At 36.0% G+C, this 21,991-nt stretch overlaps 1 protein-coding gene across 3 annotated transcripts in view; it reads right to left on the bottom strand.

Moving 5' to 3' along the window:
* Nucleotides 1–21,991, bottom strand: part of LOC141435282 (phospholipid phosphatase 2-like) — a 40,336-nt gene that overhangs the window by 17,962 nt on the left and 383 nt on the right. Inside the window, exons 1-2 of one of the 3 annotated variants that reach the window (XM_074097978.1) lie at nucleotides 6,308–6,520; nucleotides 273–369 (exon numbers count right to left, since the gene is read on the bottom strand). In XM_074097978.1, coding sequence (XP_073954079.1) covers nucleotides 273–369; nucleotides 6,308–6,388 — 178 coding nt within the window. In that variant the 5' untranslated portion in view covers nucleotides 6,389–6,520. Of the gene's footprint in view, nucleotides 1–272; nucleotides 370–4,677; nucleotides 4,835–6,307; nucleotides 6,521–21,991 lie in introns of those variants that run through there. The other 2 variants (XM_074097979.1, XM_074097977.1) reach the window with 2 other exon arrangements.

The raw sequence follows: 21,991 nt of genomic DNA, 5'->3' as shown, positions 1-21,991 counted from the left end.
ACGTCTTAAATCGAGTTTAGCTCGACATGTTTAGGGCTAATCCGTAGCCCTTCGTCTTCGGAGCAACGCGACTCAGCGGTTGCGCGCAGTGCCCGTTGTAGCAGCCGCTGAGTCGCGTTGCTCCGAAGACGAAGGGCTACGGATTAACCCGATACATGTCAAGCTAAACTCGATTTAAGACATGAATTATCCGGGTCATTATATTTAATAAGGTTGCGTCATTTAAAGTAAAAAATAAGGTTACGTCATTTAAAGTAAAAATTACCACTTACCAACTGCAAGTAGAGGTAAATCTATGAATACGTTCCACCATATGCTATGAGTCCTGCCCGAGGACTTTGTGTGTGACTGAGATTCCAAATCTCTTCTCTGTAAAGAAAGAAAACATTATTTAGAAAATCAGTCAGTTGATTTCAGAAACTAAGGCACCTTCTGTCGACTTTACTAACAGAGGCACCTTTGTCTAAGAGCAGACACTAGTAGGAAGAATGTGCAAAATTTAACATTTCACTAAAATATTCTATTATATTATTATTGACCAGCAGTGGTGTAGTGGTATAGCACGCGGTACGGAATACCGAGGACCTGGGTTCGATTCCCAGTTCTGGTCTTATTTTTCTGGTTTTTCAGTGCATCTATATTTCAGTTTGTATTTTCAAAATATTCTAGTTGGAAATAGTTCAAACATGAATAAATATCAATCTTGTCTGTCAAGATTTTGTATTTTTTTGACTAACTATATTTTTCTCAAAACGATGCTAAAAAGCCAATTTAGTAATGATTTAAATTCAGTCATAATTTATAGTTTCCAAATTGTATACTAATTGACTATTTCAAAGAAGGAGAAAAATCTATTTTTGATTTATTAAACGCAAAAACGAAAGTATTTTTTTATTAAAAAAAAATAACTAAATTATTCTGATTACTCTGGTTACTCTTACTATACTTTGCAACGTTATTAGTCAATCTGAGCATCGTAATTGGATTACAATTAGCCTGCAAGATTTAAAGTAAACAAAAAACAATAACAAACAAGACCAGCTAATATAACGTAACCAACAAAAGTTGGAAACCCCCGACTTTGTCACTTCAAAGTTCAATATCTTAAAAACAGCTAAACCGATTTTGATGAAACATGTCTAAGAACCATCGCTAGAAAACCTGATTTCAATAAAAAAAAACCGGTCAAATCGGTCCACCCATTTAAGAACGGTGCCACAGACAGATACATAGTGGCCCAACTTATAACACCCGTTTTTTGCGTCGGGGGTTACAAAGCTTGTTAAAACAGACAGACACACGCCAGTGTTGCTACAAGCATTTCCTGATTTATGCTTTTAAATTACGGCTGTAATCATCATCAAAATGTTTTATTTATACCAAAGCTCAGTCACTGTAATTGAAGTCCTGTAAGGTTTACGGAACTTAGGTCGTTAGTCCATCGATCGTCTGCAAGGTCGGCCTGACCTTAGAATTTACATTTGACCTTCGCCGGCGGTGACCTTTAGGCACGAACAGTCGAAAACGCTGAAGGACTGCTAACCCTTACCAGGGTAACGCATAAATACATCATTTAATTATTTGAACATTTCAACCGCCTGTTTCGTGGTAACATTTTTTTTAATGAATTGGCTGTAGAATTTTATGACATTCTCGATTATATTTTAGACGTCCCGTACTTCTAATAGATAACCTGGCAACTGTAATAGAATCTTCTACCATGTCAACGAAAATGTGCACACGAAAATCATACGGAATAAGCTCTCAAATACCTAATGATCCTTTACACGTGCCTTAAGAGACTTAAAATGAAGACAAAAGGTATGTCATTATTATTACAATGCACGTGCTCGGAAAGTGCCTCTTGACGTGGGTCAACATATCCATAGAAAATTAGTGATTCCTGCACGCATCCACAAGTGTGCTGTAAAGTTGTATGGATTTAACTTACCGCACTTGTGCGGTAAAGTAACTTTTTAAATTGCCAAATTATGTCCAAACTATTGTTAAAAAAATAAGTCTAAATAGTCGTTATAGTTAGGCTTTGAACAAATAATAAAACGTTTGATGCAACCAACTGAATATTTACTGATAAGATAATACAGATTAAACGGGACAGAAAATAGAACATTAATATTTTTTTTTCACGTAAACTCTTATTATAATTCCGTCTAAAGTTATGAAAAAAAAAGGAAATAAATTCTTGAGTCCAATTCGGACCGTGCGATGTCAAGCGCGCGCACTCGAAAGTTAACCAATGAGCTTCCAGTGCGCGCGCACGACGTCGCACGAACCAATCATGGTTACCCGTTCGCGCCTGTCATGAAACCCCGCCAAAGTAATGTTCATGAGTTCAGTCCGGTGAATTAATTTTTGATAATTGATAAGTAAATTGAAATGAAAAGTTCAAATGATGAATTTATATCTGACTTTACACCGCCTTACGTCCTCCACGAAGCACATTTATTGCCAGTGACAAACTCAATGCTGAAATACGTGAACTATAAAATACATACCTAAGTTAATAAACATCGTAAATTGATAGAATAATTTACTTCTACACACATGGATATTATAACACCTACCGGTACGTCTTATTCTTATTTATTTGCTTTTATCTATTAGAATTAGTGAACCAATTTTGAGTTATTTACAGTTTCAAAGCTAAACAATCTCAGATTTACGGTAACTTTTTGTTAAGGTAGATTAGATACATAATATAAAAAATATACTTGATGATAGTTAACTATTACTCGGATTTATTCACGGGTTGCACTGATATTTAGCGTTATAGGAGCGTGCAGGAGATAAGGACTAGCCAATATAAGTGTGGAAAATGTCAAGCAACAAGGGAAAATAATTAATCATAAAAAATCACGATACTAAAACAAAGTCTCCTTTACCTATCATTAGTAGCTAGCTGTAGCTGTTCTAATCTTCTGAGTCAATGATTGTTATGAAAGTTGGTTTAATAAAGTGTATACGTTAACGAATTTGGTTTGGCGTGTATGTCGGTATGTATATATACTGCCTGCTACTGTAGTAAAACGAGTATGGCAAATAAATGATGTAGTCACTGCCTCGATTTTTTTCCTCGCTTAATGCATTGTAAAACGTTGTATGATATACGTGTCGAAAGTAGGAAATTCCCAACTCGTGCCGGCTCAAAACACTCGCTTCGCTCGTGTTTCAAGTTCTCCGCCACTCGTTGGGAATTGCCTACTTTCCGCACTTGTATCATAAATAACTATTTTCATAAAAAATGGTATTTTTATGTTTTTGTGATTGCAACCATGATTCTTGCAATGAAGGTTCTGTGCAAATTTAAAAACAAGCAAAAAAAAACATTTTTTTTGTAGCTTCAGTGGATTTGATACTTTTTTCAACTTGACACCTCTACACGTTCCTCAGAAAAAGGGTAACATATAAACAAACCATTAACTGACAGACAACGTACCTAGTGATCCGCTTAGCTCCGGTGGAGTCAGACCTTAGTCAGACCTAAAAGTTGTCTACTCGAGTAACAAATAGTAACGTCAAAACAGCTGTGTTTGACCTTAGGCGAATGTTTAATGAGAGATTTCCAAGTTTCAAGGCTCGAAGCCCTTTCCACAAAGTTCCTTTTATCATTTATTATGCAAATCGTAATGGGATCCCTAAACGAGCTATATAAATTATTCTTTTTGTTGTTTACTTGCTTTGTATTTATTTGAAGTTGAATTTCGTTTAACACTTTCAAAACACATAGAACTTTTTAAACGACTATTATTTATTCATTCAATTAATATTTTATTTTTGCCATTGTATTCACCTGTTTATACGGTCATACTGTGTTAAAAATATGAAAATTAAATTACTTTTTTAAATTATTTACCCTCTACGTGTGATACAAGTAGAATATTTTAGTTCGAGCATCGTGATAAGTAATCAAAATATCAAGCATTTAGTAAATATAGTTTGGAAGCTATGATGCCTCAGACAGACACACAGACACATCAAACTTAGAACACCCCTCTTTTTGAGGGAGTTAAGAAATTCAATCATTATACTGGCATAATGAAAAATAAGTTTTTGGTAAAAAAATCGTTTTTAACACAAGTTTTTTTTGCTGCCTGTGCTTTTTGTTGACTGTACTTGTATTGTCACCCAAACTACATTTGCATAACAAACTTCAAGTCGATGCCATTAACTGATGTTACTACCAGATTAATGTATTGTCACGCAAGTTACATAAGTATACCAAATTTAAAATCAATCTAACCACTGGAAGTTGGTCGAATTAGGGCTGTTTCACCATCCATTGATTAACGTTAACCGACGGTTAAATGTGATGCCGTCTCCGTCTATTCGAACAAAACAAATAGAGACGGCATGACACCTAACCGCCAGTTAACACTAATCAATGGATGGTGAAACAGCCCCTTAGACTTGCAAGATTTGGTTACAGACAGACATACAGACAGACAACGGGACAGGTGAAACTAAATAAAAGCTTGTAATTATAACAATCCTGCATTATGTGCATTACAGTAATTCCCCCAGTCATTTAACAATAAGAAATATTACCTATAACATTAATAAGTAAGTAACTTAAATAAAAAGGGTAATATTACTTGACTCATCCACTTCGTTTTGCAAAATCATGCGACCTATTTGAATGAATAATTAATAAATTACCGGTACAATATCATATGTCCTGAAGCTATCCATTTCAGATCACTTGAACACAAAATTACCAAAATGTCCACGATGTAACACTAAAAACAATTGACGATTCGTGTGTCAATCAAGTAATATTCGCCACGACAGATAATATACTGAAAAGTGTGACGCATAAAGGCATAGATATAGATTTTCCTATATTTCTTATCAATTAGATAAGAAATCATTACTAATAGTTGCGATTTTAATAATCACCGTGATGTGCAACCTAAAATGGGCGGCGGATGGATAAATGATAACATTTAAGCGACTAATTTAAGAATCGATCGTGTCAGATTTTTTTGTACCTATCTGAAACTTGATGAGGAAAAACGTGATTCAAACGCTTTTGACACATTCAGACATGGAAACTGAAAAATGTACACCTAATCTACAGCAGGCTGTTCGAAAATAAATCCTTCCATTTGCTCCTTGAATAATAGTTAAGAAAAATGTTCAAAATTGTATTAACGTCGGTGATACTGCAATACCGCGTAACTATAAGCATTTTCCATAAGGTACAATTTTTATTGTCAGATCAGTACAATGTTAGTACTCTTCTGACAGTGAAAATTATACCTTATTGCAGTATCAACGACGATAAATTATTACGTTATTTAACTTTTGCGTTGATAAGATTAGAATGTGTTAAAAATCAATGAATCATAATACTGGTTGTAGTGACAAATTTGGTTGTTTATTGAGATTATTGTTTATCACATTGCGTCAAGTGTGCTGATTACTAAGAAATATCTTTACTTTCTTACGAAATGAATTTACCTTTTGAAAGGAACGGAAGTAGATAAAATAAGTATTCTTGGTTTGGACCACTAACATTTTTTTTATTGTAACTTAAGATTTTCATTGTTATTGTGAATATTATAGAGCTGAATGCAAGAGTATAGTGCACTAAACACTTTTTATTTATTTATTTCAATAAATTTACATGGCATTACAGTTTTTATCGATACACCGTGAATCTAAAAATTATATAAAGTAGGTAAAAAAATAAAAAAGATATTTCTCCTTTTTAAATATGTAAATTATGAAAAAACGCTAGATCTCAATCTCATTACTAAGATTAAGAAAGAATAGTCATTTGCTTTTATAATAAGCTTTCTAACGCACCTGGCATCATAATCTGTTTCATCACTTCCTTTCTGTCACACGGGTAGAACGATATTATGGGGAATGCGATCGAGAGTATCGGTGAGTTACGAGATTATGACCTCAGGGCCCTGTTTCTCAAAGCATATTAGTCTAATAATATTAGTGTTTTGTCTCATAAATTGTATGAGAAAATGAGACAAAACACACTAATATAATGCTTCGAGAAACTGGGTGCAAAAAAAGAGCGTCGAATAAACTCTTTTTATAAATTTCAATCTTTCAATTTTTATTTTGTCAGGGATAATAAAAAAAAACAACTTTTTTGGAAAAACTATCAAATTACACAGTAAAAATGAGATCAAAGTTTTAATTTACTCGTCTTAAAATGGAAGAAAATTTTCGGGTGTGTCGAACAGGACTTTATGTTTTATTGAGCAAATGTACTAATAAAAACAAATAATATCTGTTGGTATTTTAAATCTTTAAAATTCCATACCTCGTTATCTCTTCTCATTGTAATAGAAGCAATCCTTTTCATTCCCTCTAAACTTGTCCGTAAAGCACCATGCTGTACCATTTTGTAACACTACTTTCACTACACACTAAAATACTTTCGTGCTCACTAAAAACAGTAAATATGTACGCATTGATTTTTGTAAGAAATTTACATACAAATTTTATTGTAATTAATAATTACTAACGTTTTTAAGCAGACACGTTCGGTCTCAATCAGAATTACAAATGCACCATAATATTTATTTTACTATATAATATAGTTCAAAAGCCTGGAAGTGAGTAATGTAAATTAAGGAAAACCCCGATTGTATGTCAGTTGTCACATTTATTATGCCCCTTTTCAACAAATGCTACGCACTAGGTACTAGTTTTCATGGACTATGTTTCCTTACAAAAGTAAGTACTTTTGTCGAAAAGCGAGTACACTAATAGTTTAATATGAGGAAGAAAACGTTCGCTTCCTTTTGCAGCGCGCAATGTACTCGCTGCTCTGAATTGCTAACATCGTTCTTGTTCTGATGTGACGTTTAATTAGGGTTAGTCACTAGCATTACCTGTAAATTATTCCATCACTCTCTCTTCGGAATTGTCTGCTTCGACCCCGTAAAAGACATTGGAATAGTGACGATGAATGATTTGTATACCTTGTGGTGCCTTAAATTCTTGAAAAATGGAACAGGTCACAAGTGACTAGGTCATTATGCACGTAGGAAACGTAGGAATAGGAATATTTAAACAGAGTCATAGTGTAAAATTGTACGTAATCAAATGAATCGTAATTAAATCGTAAATTAAATTGATAGTATTGAATTAAAAAAAGAAATGTTTTTGTGACTTAGAAAATTATGTACAGTCGGAGTAAAAAAAGATTCGTCACCCTAAGATCTATTTTCCTTTGCTCAGTATGAGCGCTAATCTGCTTTACCGATTGAGTAGGACATACTGCGTCAACATGTCAACTTGCTAAACATAATCAGGTGACCATAGCAACCCTACCACTACACCTTGGCACTGACAAACACTAACAATTAAATAGAACATTATTTGATTGAAACTTTTACGAAGTTGTTTATTAAAAAGGTTTTGTATTGATATGAAACTAGATATATGTTAGAGGTGTATACTATTTTGACCCTTGTTATCATGTCAAGTAAGTATAATTTGATATATGCACTTGACTACTTAGTACTTTGGTTTCAAAACGTACTAAGAGTATGACTTTGTAAAGGAATCAATTTAATAACTGACGAAGGTTTTCCTACCCCCAATGTACTTAGACATTGATCCTAAATTAGTCTCTCAGTATCACAGTAATTTAAACTACTATAACCATTTTATGCGCATGGATTTGACTGCGATGAATTGATCATTCAAATCATCGTAGAGTTGAATGAATTTACATGTAAAAGATATAATTTATAGTGGAATGTAGAACGTTCTCCTTGTTTCGTTGTTGAAGTCGGTTTAACATTATTGGGACAATTTTAAGGTATTTTAAAATTAATCTGGAATTCTTAAGGAGATATTTGATTAAGTGAGGAGTGTTTGGTGATAAAGGTTTTCGTAGATTTTTTTATTCAAATTAGCAAAAACCACGATGTATTTCTGGAAATTCCCGTTAGTTTAGTAAAATGGCAGAATTTCGGACTGAAATGTATGGGATTGCGTACACTTACCCATTGCATACCTACGTTTACCCCACATGACTCTGTTTGCCGCGAGCAAAGCTGCTAGTAATCGCTAGTTTGTAATATATGTGAAAACAGGATATTAATAGTGTACTATAAATCAGAGAAACGCATAAATACTTACTACATAATTAATAATCGCAATTATTCCCCCGCGCTGGGTGCGACAAATGGCGGTCATATTTTAACCTCACTTTACCGAGGTTAGTTAAATGTTGTATCTGCTTCTATGTATGAAAATTATGTTAGTTGAATGTTTGTTTGTATGAAAAAAAAGTTCATATTATTTTTGAAAGTAAAAATGTGTTATTTGTAATAAATATCCCAGACAAGTTAACTGATTAATTAATTAAAATTATATTATACCATCAAAAATAAGTACGCCTTTTTAGATCAATCTCTCAATGTAACCTCAAATTTTTATGTGTTTTATGCACAATAAAGCAATACAATACAATAATTAAAACAGCCTCTAGTATTTTTTTCCAAACGTGCTAACAACCACTTTTTTTGGTAAAAAAGTTCTTGAAGATCGAGACACAAGAAACTTTGTTTTTTTTTTCTAAATACAAAAACAGGCACAGTCAAAAGGCAAAACACGGTAAGTTATAAATAAACACATCGTACATATTTTAACCATCCTTAGATGATCGGAGGTGCTCGGGGTTATCGATAGACAGTTGTTATGCAAAAGTAACCACACGTAATACTAACTTTTAACTGTAGATTTGCTTGCGTGAACTAATAGTTAGAATTGAATTGAATTTCCGGGATTTTACTAAATACCCGTGGAGAATTCTAAATAATTGCATCATAATCTTCACACCCATGCAACCTACAGCCAAGAGAAAACTGAATCACGTACAGTCGAGTTCATTATCTTGTGAGCAAAATTTTGATCAGAAATATCTGAATACGAATCTATTGTTAACGGCGTAGAACCGTGCTCAGATATTTTTGATAAAATTTTTGCTCACAATTTTATGAACTGGACTGTACCAGGGTGGAAACTTTTCATAATCAATTTCGCTATGATTCCTTCGGCACATACTCGTATATGGGATGATGTAAACGTGACATTAGTAGTACAAAGGTTCCATCCTGGAACGTGATTCAGCTTCCACGACTGTACTTTAAGTACATAACGATCCTTTGGGAATACCGAATATTTTTGTTATGACAAAAAGTACCTTATTCGCCTGTCTACAAATATAATTCCATTCAAATCCATCCCACCATTTTAGCGTGAAACACACACACACACAAACTTTCGCATTTATAATTATTAGTCCCTAGTAAATGCAATTTCTGCCGGATTCTTCTCAACAGAGGTTTTTCCGAAACGGTGGTGGATTTTTTTGACATTCATAAGTGCTTGTCATAGCCTAAATTGAATAAAGATATTTTGACTGACTTTGCGATGCTTTACCTACCCGAGCATACACTTAGTCAACATACTAGCTGCTAGCTCTTATGAAAAATACAACTACGAACTTTTATTTTCGCATATATTCATTTATTTCTTTTGTAATTTTCTCTCTTTGTACCTGTTTTCTGTATCGCTTACTATTGTGGTCGACAGTAAAAAGTCACTTTACTTGTTGTTTGACGACTGGACAAGTGGTTAGAGAACCTGACTACGAAGCTTAAGGTCCCGGGTTCGATTCCCGGCCGGGGCAGATATTTGGCGCACAATACGAATGTTTGTTCTCAGGTCTTGAATGTTTTATCTGTATAAGTAGGTTTATCCGTTGCCTAGTATCCATAATAAAAGCTTTGTTTAGTTTGGGACTAGGTCAATGAGGGCTATCGTTTTTTGTCTTTCTAGATGGCACCACTGTTGCGTGAGGTTTTTAAGTGTGGCTTTCAAAGTTTGTTATTACGGGCTTTAAATCATAGTTTAGATTAAAATCATAATTTTAATAAACCTTAAAACCGTACCATAAAAATATCGAGCAACCACAGTGTTGCGTAGTACCGTTTTGTTCGGAAAAAAGGGAAGACAAAAGTTTCCGAAAGACAAAACTGTCTCAAAACACAGACATTCATTGCCCCGTAACGCATAATTGCCATAATAAATTTCAGGTAATGCAAAATATTCACAAAATTATTCTAATTATAAAAAAACCCGCGTAGCTCACCCAAAAACTATGAGATTAGACATTTCGGAGACCTCTCGCTACACTAGCGCCTCTAGCGGCGAATTCATACGCGATAGCCCTCATTGGTGTCGTACTCCCATGATCATTTTTTTTTTTACTGACTGGGCTAAATAGGCAAGTCATAATATCCGTGTGAAATTTTCCTTGTATGTTTTGCTTCACTCCTGCGCAAGACAGTTTGAAGTGCAGGATGTAACTCAAGATCACGGATAAAGCAGCGTTCATACAATAAAAATATTCACTGCCTTCTTAATCATTCGACCAAGAATGCAACTTAATTTATCTAAATTTCATTATAATAAGGAATGTTGTTTTTTATCGCTACCTGCCCTCGTCTTTTATTTTAATTTCAGATCATAATAATCTATAAATAGTTCAAAGTTTTATCGTTCGTCTGAATTTTGATGTATGGATTAAGTGTAGTTTTCTATAAATTATCATTTTTTTACTACTTAACGGGTTTGTTCCGCGTACCTTGATTTTAACGAAGTTTGATATATCGGCACTGTTGCATGCGCCATGATCACAAATATCGAAATATCGAGCTTCGTTAAAATCAAGGTACGCGGAACAAAACCCGAATTTAACTCATAAAATTAGTTATGACCGCGATAGAATAAAATATTGTATTACCTAACTTAAATGTAACTAAAATCAAAGCTAAAACGTAAGGTAATCACGTACTCCATCTTGTATAACACATTTCGCATAAGCGCCATCTTGTATCGACTAGCGAAACTAAAATTAGATGCACTTTTCAGTAGCTAGATGGCACTGCTGTTTCATCAAGAATGAATTTGCCACCCTTCGCTACGAGTTACTTAAATAGAAGGCTATTCTAATAAATATACTTAATTAATTACACTTATTTCAATGAATACTTTTTCGCGCCCCTAATGACCTGACTCAAGTACCTATAGAGAAGGACGGAGAATAAACAAAACTGATCATTTGTAAACACTGCGTAACAAATAGCTTAGAAACTAGATAATAGTTCATTGTTTAACTACACTCTACAGTCTATGCATTATAATGATAATTTAGTTTAATTGTATGTTATAAAATCCACGCTGTCTCTACTCGTTCAATTTTATTTCATTTGTACTTACGATGTATGAATGTTTGCACACATATGTGTGTGCAACTATTACGCAGGTATTTGTGAGAGATATTTATCTGTGGAATGTGCTGTTAATACTTTTTTTTATTTTTTTTATTTTTTTTTATTTCTGAAGTAGGAACTGTCATTCAGATGAGGGCTATCGTTTTTTGTCTCACTAGATGGCGCACTGTTGCGTGAGGTTTTTATTAAGTGTGGCTATCAGAGTCTGTTATTACGGGCGTTAAAACAAAGTTTAGATTAAAATCATATTTAAAATACCTTAAAACCGTACCATAAAAATATCCAGCAACCACAGTGTTGCTTAGTCCCGTTTTGTTCGGAAAAAAGGGAGGACAAAAGTTTCCGAAAGACAAAACTGTCTCAAAACACAGACATTCATTGCCCCGTAACGCATAATTGCCATAATTAATTTCAGGTAATGCAAAATATTCACAAAAAAAAACTAATTATAAATAAACCCGCGTAGCTCACCAAAAACTATGAAATTTGACATTTCGGAGACCTCACGCTACACTAGCGCCTCTAATGGCGAATTCATACGCGATAGCCCTCATTGGTTTGACTGTACGTAGTTCGTCTTACACAATACATTTTATGGTATCAAACACAAAATAGGAATAAAACCGCGCGCAGAATAGTGACGCGGATTCGTGCACCGAGGGTTCCGTACAGATTTGTAGGTATCTATGAATAGGATAGTTTCTAGCCTGGATAATTGCATAGTTCCCGTGGGATAGTGAACGCATTCATCCCAGACGAAGTTGTGTTCAAAAGCTAGTATTCCTTTCGTGATTGAAACAGTCGGCGGGAATAGAATAGAAATATGTTTATTCAGCCAACACATCATGACAAAAAAGAGAAAACACATTTACAAAATTATAAGGAATACAAGAACAAACAAATAATGATGTGAAGCCGAAATGGTCTCCACTCAGCGGTGCCGAATCGACTTTGTTTAACAATATGTAGAGAAGATCACTAAAAGCTGAATTAGTTACAACAATAATACAATACAATACAACGACTCTCTATTCAACACCATAAATAGCATTAAATCAGGTACGGAAACGAAAGGTAAAAATTTACCAAGCGTGAGCAATAATAGGGGGCCTTATCGCTTCAGAGCGATCTCTCTCAAGCAACCTTTACAGTAGAAGGAAGTAAGGAATAGAGTTCAGCAGGTGGTGCAATGTATTCAAAAGGGTCCCATATTATTTTCCTAACTCAATAACTTCAGTTATTACTTATTTATACTCGTACGCAAAATGCTAACGTGAAATTATCCTATATCAGCCATTTCTCCACACTTTGTTGTAATACGCCTACCGTACAGAATAAATAAAGGTATAAATGTATAGGTATGTATGAATACATCGCCATTGGATATTTTCCGCCTATTCTTCTGGACTACAAATGGAATTTTTATTCAAATAAGTTACTTTTCTGTTGCTATTAACATATTGTTTCTTATATGTATGTTTACTTACAATGTAATGCTAATAATATTGTTAGAATAGCTCGATTATCTATACTTAATCCTATACTTGGTTTATATAGGTATTTAACTAAATGTAAACAAAACAACGTCAATTGATGTCTTAAATATTGAATTTCCCCCATTAATCTATTAAAACATTTACATTTCTGAATTGAAATACACTGGTCTAGTTTGTATTACAATGATAGATAAGTAAAATGTAATTTATTGAATCAGGCGTTACTTTGCGGAGGTCCATATCAATGAACTAAAATAATTTCCTTGCTCACCCGCGACCTTACGATAGCTAAGCTTATGCAAAATATGTGTAGTGTGGTGGTGGTGATAGATGGGTTTGTGTGATTTGTGTGTGTTCTTACAGTGTGGAGGTGGAGGAACTGCATGAACACGCATATTTTGCATAAGCTTAGCTATCGTAAGGTCGCGGGTGAGCAAGGAAATTATTTTAGTTCATTAAGTAAAATATATAAAAATCTTGAATGTACCAAATCTGGCAGCTGGAGTTTGTTTTCATTAAGTTAAATACCTATCCGAACCAAGTATAGGTTAGCTTCTGCTAACTAAGTATACGATTTCCGGGATAAAAAAAATCCGGGTCTCAAGCTATCTCACCTAAGTTCAGCGGTTTAAATGTGAAGAGTTAACAGACAGACAGACAGACAGAGTAACTTATATTGGTAAAGGATAATAAAGATAGATAAGGGCACAGAATAGATAATAGTAAGTACCAAGGTAAGGGTGCAAAAGTTAGTGTGTGTGTGTGCGTGTGCGTGTGTCTGTGTGCGTTTATTTAGTTAGTGCTCGACTTTAGTAGTTTCAAAATACGTCCGGTAGCGTCTACAAACTCCAATACACTGGCTGTATGGCCGCTATTTTTTATGCCGGATAGATGTCCGTCACGCCGAGGGAAAATGGAGATACATATATCTGGCGAAATTAGTCGCCGGACACATATGTCCGGTGCACGTACAGTCACTAACACCAATTTAATTTCGAATAAAATTGGCAAAGTATGTCTTAGGATTCAGATGGCACAAATTGTCTAATTTTTTCAAATAGAGACAGAGAAAGGGAACGATGCGTAAGTGTTAGTGCTAGTAGTACTGTACCACTACCATGAGTTTACAGTGACCGTATTCGATAGCAACGGCGTAAATTATTTGTAAAGGCGCTGTACCATTTTCCATACAAATTATTTTATGCCGTCGCTATCGAGTACGGTCACTGTAAACTCATGGTAGTGGTATAGACGGAGGAGTAGAAATGACATGAGCGAAGCATGTTTAAACATATAATGGACATAAGGTACCTTTTCTACTAAACTTTAGAACCGTAACTAAGTGGCTTGACTCACTTATAATAAAAATAATAACAGGCAAAAAATTCTTATATCTTATATTTTCTGAAATAGTAATAAAAAAAACGGTATTTGAATCCACTTTAAAATAACGAAACATTTAATATGTCCGAAACAAAAACCGCCATAATGTACCTTTTACCGCGGAACGTCACCATATAAGGGCACATGAACAGGCGAACAAACGCAGACCTCTCGTCCAATAGTTTTACCTCGTTGTAGCCGATACCGGCTGGCTATACATAAAAACATGCTGCACCAATAAATAACACAACAAAGTGTGCGTAAATATCTGATGCGACTCTGTTTCTAAGATCGGTAGGACATCTCGGGTATTTTCGCACGCACCTCTATATGGCAGATATTAATGCAGGTGACTGTAGGTACATACATACGTTTATTATGAGCCATATAATAATGCGAGTCCGGTAAAAAAAGGTCCGGTGACAAGCGACCTTATGCTGATCATAGAGCGAATAATATAAGTACATGGCATTTCGCCAACAGAAAAAACTATGTAAAGCCTCCATAGGTTACCGACCCCATTCAGATTGTCAGACAACCTTGAGATTGAAAAAGAAAGTGGCATTATGATGAGTGGCAGCCTTGGCTGGCGACCGTATGAGCCTTGGTTGGCGGTTTATACAGCCTTTCACATGATAAAATCAGGTTTCCACGTTTTGTTTACCAAACCAATATGACCAAACCGTTGACTTTTAAATGATATTTGTTAAAAAAGTTGTCGACATTTCAACCCTTTGAACCCTTTGATTTGATATGCGCTAAAAATCGATACCGCATGGCATAGTGCAAATCTTTGTTCAAACTTTGGACACATATATTCAAAGTCTCGTGCCACACATAGCGCAATCCAACAAGGCGCCAGCACGTACTGATATTCGCGATGGCAATCAGTGGCAACCATCTCTTTCTACCCTCGTCTTATGCCGTGAGACAGAAAGAAGTGGTGAAAGCGATTGTGATTCCAAGTTTGTTTGACAATAAGGCCTCTGCCCTATTCAGAGGGGCTACTACAAAATTCGAAAATCGAAGTTCGTATTGCACCGTCCCTCTCACTCTCGTATTAAATAATGTAAGCGTCAGCGGGACGGCAAGATACGAAGTTCGAATTTTTCACTTCGTAGTACCTATTATAGACCCTGGAACAGTGTCCCGCTGTTGACCAAAAACCTCTCCTCTTGACCACCACACCTCCCGGTCTAGCGTAATAATGTTTTTTTTATTCTACTGGATGGCAAACGAGCAAGTGGGTCTCCTGATGGTAAGAGATCACCACCGCCCATAAACATCTGCAACACCAGGGGTATTGCAGATGCGTTGCCAACCTAGAGGCCTAAGATGGGATACCTCAAGTGCCAGTAATTTCACCGGCTGTCTTACCCTCCACGCCGAAACACAACAGTGTAAGCACTGCTGCTGCACTGCAGGATTAGAAAATGTCAATTGTATGTTATGATAATGAATCATGAAATCATTCCCTTTTAGAAAGTACTTGTTTATTACCTTACCTAAGATTATTTAATTATCGTAGAGCAGGTACGACTTAAGTCGGTGATCCGGTTTCGGGATACAGAAGCAATTTAACTATTATGTGTGGATAAGATAAACAAGCTTTAAGTTCGTACCTAGTTTATAAAGTTCATGAAACAGCATTTATGAGACCGTGCAATATAAAATCAATTCAATACATTGATAATTAAATGACGTCAACTTTATATTCGAGACTCGTTTCCGCTCATAAGCTCAGAACCCGTTATTTTTGACGTACGTACCTTTTTATTATTATTTTGTAACGGCACTGTGCAAAATATTCAGCCAGAATACAGTACTGGCCGTATAGGAAATCCGGTTCATTTGATTCTAATCAGTACAGTACCTATAATAAGAATTTCTTTTTGGAACTAGAAAAACCTATACTGCATGCATACTTTTGAAAATGTGCATAGAGGTAGTTCATGTTTTAAAGCCCAGTTTAGACTAGCAAGAAAAATCGTGCAAGTTGCATTACATTGCGGCGCTCGATTGACCACTCGCTGGCTTCACGGCCTCACTTTGATACTCATGTAGTAGAAGCCAGGAGCCAGGGGAGTATAACGCACCTGTAAGAGGAATACATTGTGCCAACAGTTTTCCTATTAGAGATATATTTACTGGATATACACCATGAATTTCCTTAAAGAGGTCCCGATATTTCGACGCATCTATTAGCGCCATGAATAGGGGTCTATATCTCGTAGAAAATACATTGTAATCCATCTCGCACGATTTTTCTTGCAAGTCTAAACTCGGCGTACCAAAACTACAGTGCCCTTAGTGTAAGTTTTTGGTTACAAAATACGTCACGATCGCGTTCGCGTTAAAACCTCAATCTGTATGGATACACGGACATCGCAAACGTTCCGCTAGAGGCGCTGTTCGTGTTTCCATACAAATTGAGATTTTGACGCGAACGCGATCGAGACGTATTCTGTAACCGAAAAGTTACACTAAGGGCACTGGCAGCTTTTTGTCCTTATGAATCTCTTTTATATATACTATACCTAGTGCCATCCATGAACGCGTGATTTTGTCAAAATTAGCCATTCATGACATTGTAATAAGAACCACGGCACGCGTCATCGTGAATGAATCTACTTACCTATAAACTGCATGAAGCTGAATTTATAAAATAGTCTAAGGTAAGGTTAAGTGTATGTAGCTGTTTTAAATGGATATTATTTAAAAGAATATAATTGTACATTTACACAAAGGATGCAATGTTTTTTGCGAATAACTGGATATCGGATATTAATCCGATATCAAATATGCAGGTGGCTTTATCAGACAAAGCCACCTGCATATTTGATTATCTGGTGAGATGTCTGCATAATCATATTTAAGTATATCTTTATTACGCATCGGATCTGTCAGGTGTTCAGGAAGTATATTTAGTTATCTACAATACTTACGGTATTTGACAACTCCTGATTTTTGCCATATCTTAATATTATTATGAAAATACAGATTACAGATAGTGTTTAGCAAAGGGAAAAAATAATTCTGTTTAAAATTGGATTTATAGCGATTTTTTGAAAAATCTATATACCTGTCTCTTTCTCAAACGCTTTTTTCTATGCAGCAAGTATGGCGGTACTGGCCTGTGACGTCACATGCCAGTATGTCTCTCTCTGCTCTTATCTTGAATTTCAAAACTGTATAACTTTGTTATTTGTAAAGGTAGCTTAAAAATTGTTTTTCTATTCGATAACAGGCATTGTGTAGTTTTAATTTATAAAACATAACAAAATAGTCAAATACCGTATTGAGTCGCTTAACTTTAAACTCAGATAGGTCCACTAACCCTCTTAGGAGAGTATCTACCTTATTTGCCTTTTCTTTTGACACCAAAAGCGTAAGATTCTTAGAATTGGACTTATTTGAGTTTGAAGTAAAGCAACACAATTTTACATATGGATTCATTATCACCATCATCTTTGGAACGCCACAATTACAACTCGCCACTTGCACCTACGTTGCCCGTAGCCTTTTGCGATGTCGTCTACATAGCGGGAAGCCTGCCAACACTTCTTTTTTCGGTTTGTAGTCGACACTAGAGGACCTGCTTTCTCCCACATCGGTTATCTGTTCTTCGAGCTACGTGATATACATGTTTGAGATTTTACTTCTTCAGTGAATTTTCGTTTACCAGATTCTCCAGATACGTGAAACTCCGAGCATGGGTCTCTCTCTATAGCTGGTTGCGTGACCTGAGCCTCTCTGAGAGGCCAATAGTCAAGGACTACGTCTTAGTGCTAAATCTAATGTATATTTCCTTGTGACTTGTTCTTCTGCACTGCAGAGGCCTTGAATAGTCATCATCACTATCATCAGCCAGTTTTGAATAAAGGTCTTCCCCTTAGAACGCCATGCATTGCCCACAACTCTTACTATGACGTTAGTCCATATAGTAGAAGGCCTACCAACGCTTCGTCATCCGGTTCGTGGTTGCCACTTGAGAACTTTTCTCCCTCAAAGGTTATCTATTCTTCAAATATTCTTTGAGGCTCATTATTGAGCATTCCAATCTCCTCATTTTCATAGTCAAATTTTAAGAATGGGCTGTAACATTTGATGCCGTTTTCGATTATTTTTAGACGTCCTGTACCTCTACTAGATAATCTGGAAACTGTAACAGAATCTTCTACCATGTCGACAAAAAAGTGGCCACCAAAATCACCCGGATTCGCTCGAATAATGACCGTTAAATGGTAACAACAATGGTGGTGTGCAGAAAACCAGCGTTACTGCACATAATGTGCGGCAACACATGCTGAGTGGAGACCCTTTTTGGTATCCTGCCGTGTCACCAAGTAACATAGTTTTAGTGCTAGTTCTAGTCTTAGTTTTAGGTGGTACTTATGGAGCCAAAATAAACCTTTCTTTCTTTCTTTCTTTCTTAATGACTAATGAGAAGTTTATCTGCGCGATCGAAACGCTCAAATATCCACCCATCAACATGTTTTTTAAACACGCATGCGTGCTGTAGTTGTTCAAGATCACAATGCTCTCGCCCGAGCCCTTGCTACTTCATTGTGTATCAAGGTCAACACACGCATAACAGTGCTCTGGATGATCGTAACACCGTTTTATAACGATTGACTCAGGTGTTGCTTTGCTGAGGTCCATTGTAGTTTTATTACCGCTACCAATGCATAGTTTAGTAAGCTTATTACGTCTCACTGCTGGATACAGGCTTGCAGGGTTTCTCAAACTTATGGCTCCACGTACCCCTGTTAAAGTTTCTAGACGATAGCGAACCCTAAAACCCCCAACAAAAAGTAATAAAATTGACTGTTGGAGAAACTAAAAATAAAAAATGCAAAGACTCAAAAACCAATCTTAATCATCTTGCTGGTCTTGCAGCCTGGTGGTTTTTGGAGTCACGTAAACCTTGTCGCGAACCCCCTACCGTCGAATAGCGAACCCCTAGGGGTTCGCGTACCCCACTTTGAGTAACCCTGCTCTACAGGCTTCCTCTCAGTACATAACCTACCCAACAAAAAGTTGGAAAACCCCCGACTTTGTCACTTCAAAGTTTAATATCTCAAAAACGGCTGAACCGATTTTGATGAAACATATCTAAGAACCATTGCTAAAAATATTGTTTTCAAATAAAAAACCCACATTCAAATCGGTCCACCCGTTTGAGAGCTACGGTGCTACAGACATACACATAGCGGTCAAACTAATAACACCCCTCTTTTTGCGTCGGGGGTTAAAAAGGGCTTGGGCCGTAGTTCACACGCCGTCCCAGGCGGGTTGGTAAAGGGTCGGAGTTTACATGCTTCTCCTCTTTTACTATGATGGTATCATGGTAGGGTCAAAGTGTCCCTTTAGCTTCCTCGTTTTTAATGTGGGTGGGTCATTTGAAGAAAATATGCACCTAGTTTTTTTTTCCAAAAATTGTTTTTTTTTTTGCTTATCTTACTCAGAATCGTTTGTACATTCGAATCTCATACAAGAAAAATGTCTGTTTTCTTTGGCGAGAGATAAGGAGAGATATGCGGAGCTGACCGCCAACCTCCATTAGTGGAGAGGCACTGCAAGAAGAAGAAGACAAGAAAAATGTGTCCCAAATTTTCCATTTCAGTTCGTTATTGTATAAATATTTTTTTTATTTCTATGAACGTAACGAAACTGAGAAATATTTTTCTATGCAAAATTTTGGAGCATCCATCTAATTTTCGCTACATTTAAGTTACATTTTTTTTTAACAGTAAATAATATATTTTTTTATATTATATTTTTGAACGTAACGAACTTGTGAAGTATTTTGACTCTTGAAGGGTGCATATTTTCTGCAAATGACCTTGGTACAGAATCCCTAGCAAAGTATTAATGTACACAGGTATTTGTGTTCATTGACTTCAGTAGATAACGGTAGACCCACCGCACCATAAACGGGTCGTATTTTGTACTTTGAAATGGGAAATTTGAAAGTTACCGGACAAGTAAAAGTTAATTATTTAAAAATTAACGTAACGGTTAACGCTATCATTTTAACGAAATTTCACTTTTTATGTAGTTTGTTATGTAACAAAATTAACATAGCGTCGTTTATATTGCATTCATTAAGATTTTATAGAACTAATACATTTTATAACCACATGTTAATTCGTTGCTTTTGTTATAACGATGGAACAGTACATGCATTATAACAATATTCCATTGTATAGGTTGGCTATAAAGACCCGTTAGCATATAACAGAAACTTTATTTTTAACCCCCGACGCAAAAGGAGGGGTGTTATAAGTTTGACCGCTATGTATGTCTGTGTGTCTGTATGTCTTTGTGTCTGTCTGTGGCACCGTAGCTCTTAAACAGGTGGACCGATTTGAATGCGTTTTTTTTATTTGAAAGCAGGTTTTCTAGCGATGGTCCCGAAAAATTAGCCTAAGCTAATTTAATGTAAGTACCTAGTAATATTTTTTATCTAAGCGTCGCCGGTGTCGGGGGACCGCTTAGGTTAATACTTTAAAAAATACAACTGTAATTTAGTTTCCTGTTAACCTTAGCGGTCCCCCGACGACGCTTAGATAAAAAAAATATTACTAGGTACTTATACCTACTAAATTAGCTTAGGATAATTTTTCGGGAAATCAGCATAGTCCCCGCGGGATAGGGATAAACGAATTCTTCGCAGATGGAGTCGCGGGCAAGCCCTAGGTAGTGCATAATTATTTTTTACTTTTTAGTTGTCTTGTTTGGCGGCGTTTTTTTGTCGGCTTTATTTTTCGGGGTTTTTTTTATCCTTTTGCAGTGCGTTTTCGCCCTGTTCATTTAAGACCTCTATTTTTGTTCAGACCACAAATTATATTGTATAAAACACAGAAAATAACTATACTTAATCTTTACTTAATACAAATCAAAATACTGCTTTAAATTTAAATTTCTAAACTAACGCATTAAATTTCTAAACTAACCTAACCAACAAAAAGTTGGAAAACCCCCGACTTTTGTCACTTCAAAGTTCAATATATCAAAAACGGCTAAACCGATTTAGATAAAACATGCCTTAAAACCATTGCTAGAAAACCTGCTTTCAAATAAAAAACCGCATTCAAATCGGTCCACCCGTTTAAGAGCTACGATGACACAGACAGAAAAACACATAGCGGTCAATATAACACCCCTCTTTTTGCGTCGGGGGTTAAAATACGCGCTCTAGTGTTAAAAGTCCGCAAGTAGACGCAAGCAGACAGCAGAGCGTTTTCTCTAGTAGACTACCTATTCGTTGCGTGTGCTGCTAGATAACCAATGTGTGGCGAGCGTCTCGCCTCCGCAATGAATAGAGTTAACGCTCTCCGCTCCGCGCGTCGCTCCGCTACCCACCCCGCTGCCACCTGACGTCGCCACATCACACCCCTAACCCGACGCGAAAAACAATTTACGACACTAAGGGGCTGTTTCACCATCCTTTGATTAGTGTTAACTGATGGTTAAATGTGATGCCGTCTCCGTCTATTCAAACAAAACAAATAGAGACGGCATCACATTTAACCGTCAGTTAAGACTAATCAATGGATGCTGAAACAGCCCCTAAATGGCTCACCCAGTGACTTAAAGTGGGCGGAAACTTGCTTGAACTTACCAGGTGAGATCTATCTGGATCGCTAAGTTTGAAATAAAAAAAAACTTCTTCATCATCATCATCACCATCATATCAGCCATTGGACGTCCACTGTTGGACATAAGCCTCCCCGATAAAAAAAACTTAATCAATTAAGGAAAGTTGAAAAATTTTCGCTATTGTTATTTCAATGTGCAATATCTCAA

This window comes from Choristoneura fumiferana, chromosome 14 (assembly GCF_025370935.1).
Source record: "Choristoneura fumiferana chromosome 14, NRCan_CFum_1, whole genome shotgun sequence".
Lineage (NCBI taxonomy): Eukaryota > Metazoa > Arthropoda > Insecta > Lepidoptera > Tortricidae > Choristoneura > Choristoneura fumiferana.
Note: the sequence above shows the minus strand (reverse complement) of the source record. Positions and strands in the feature narration are given on the sequence as shown.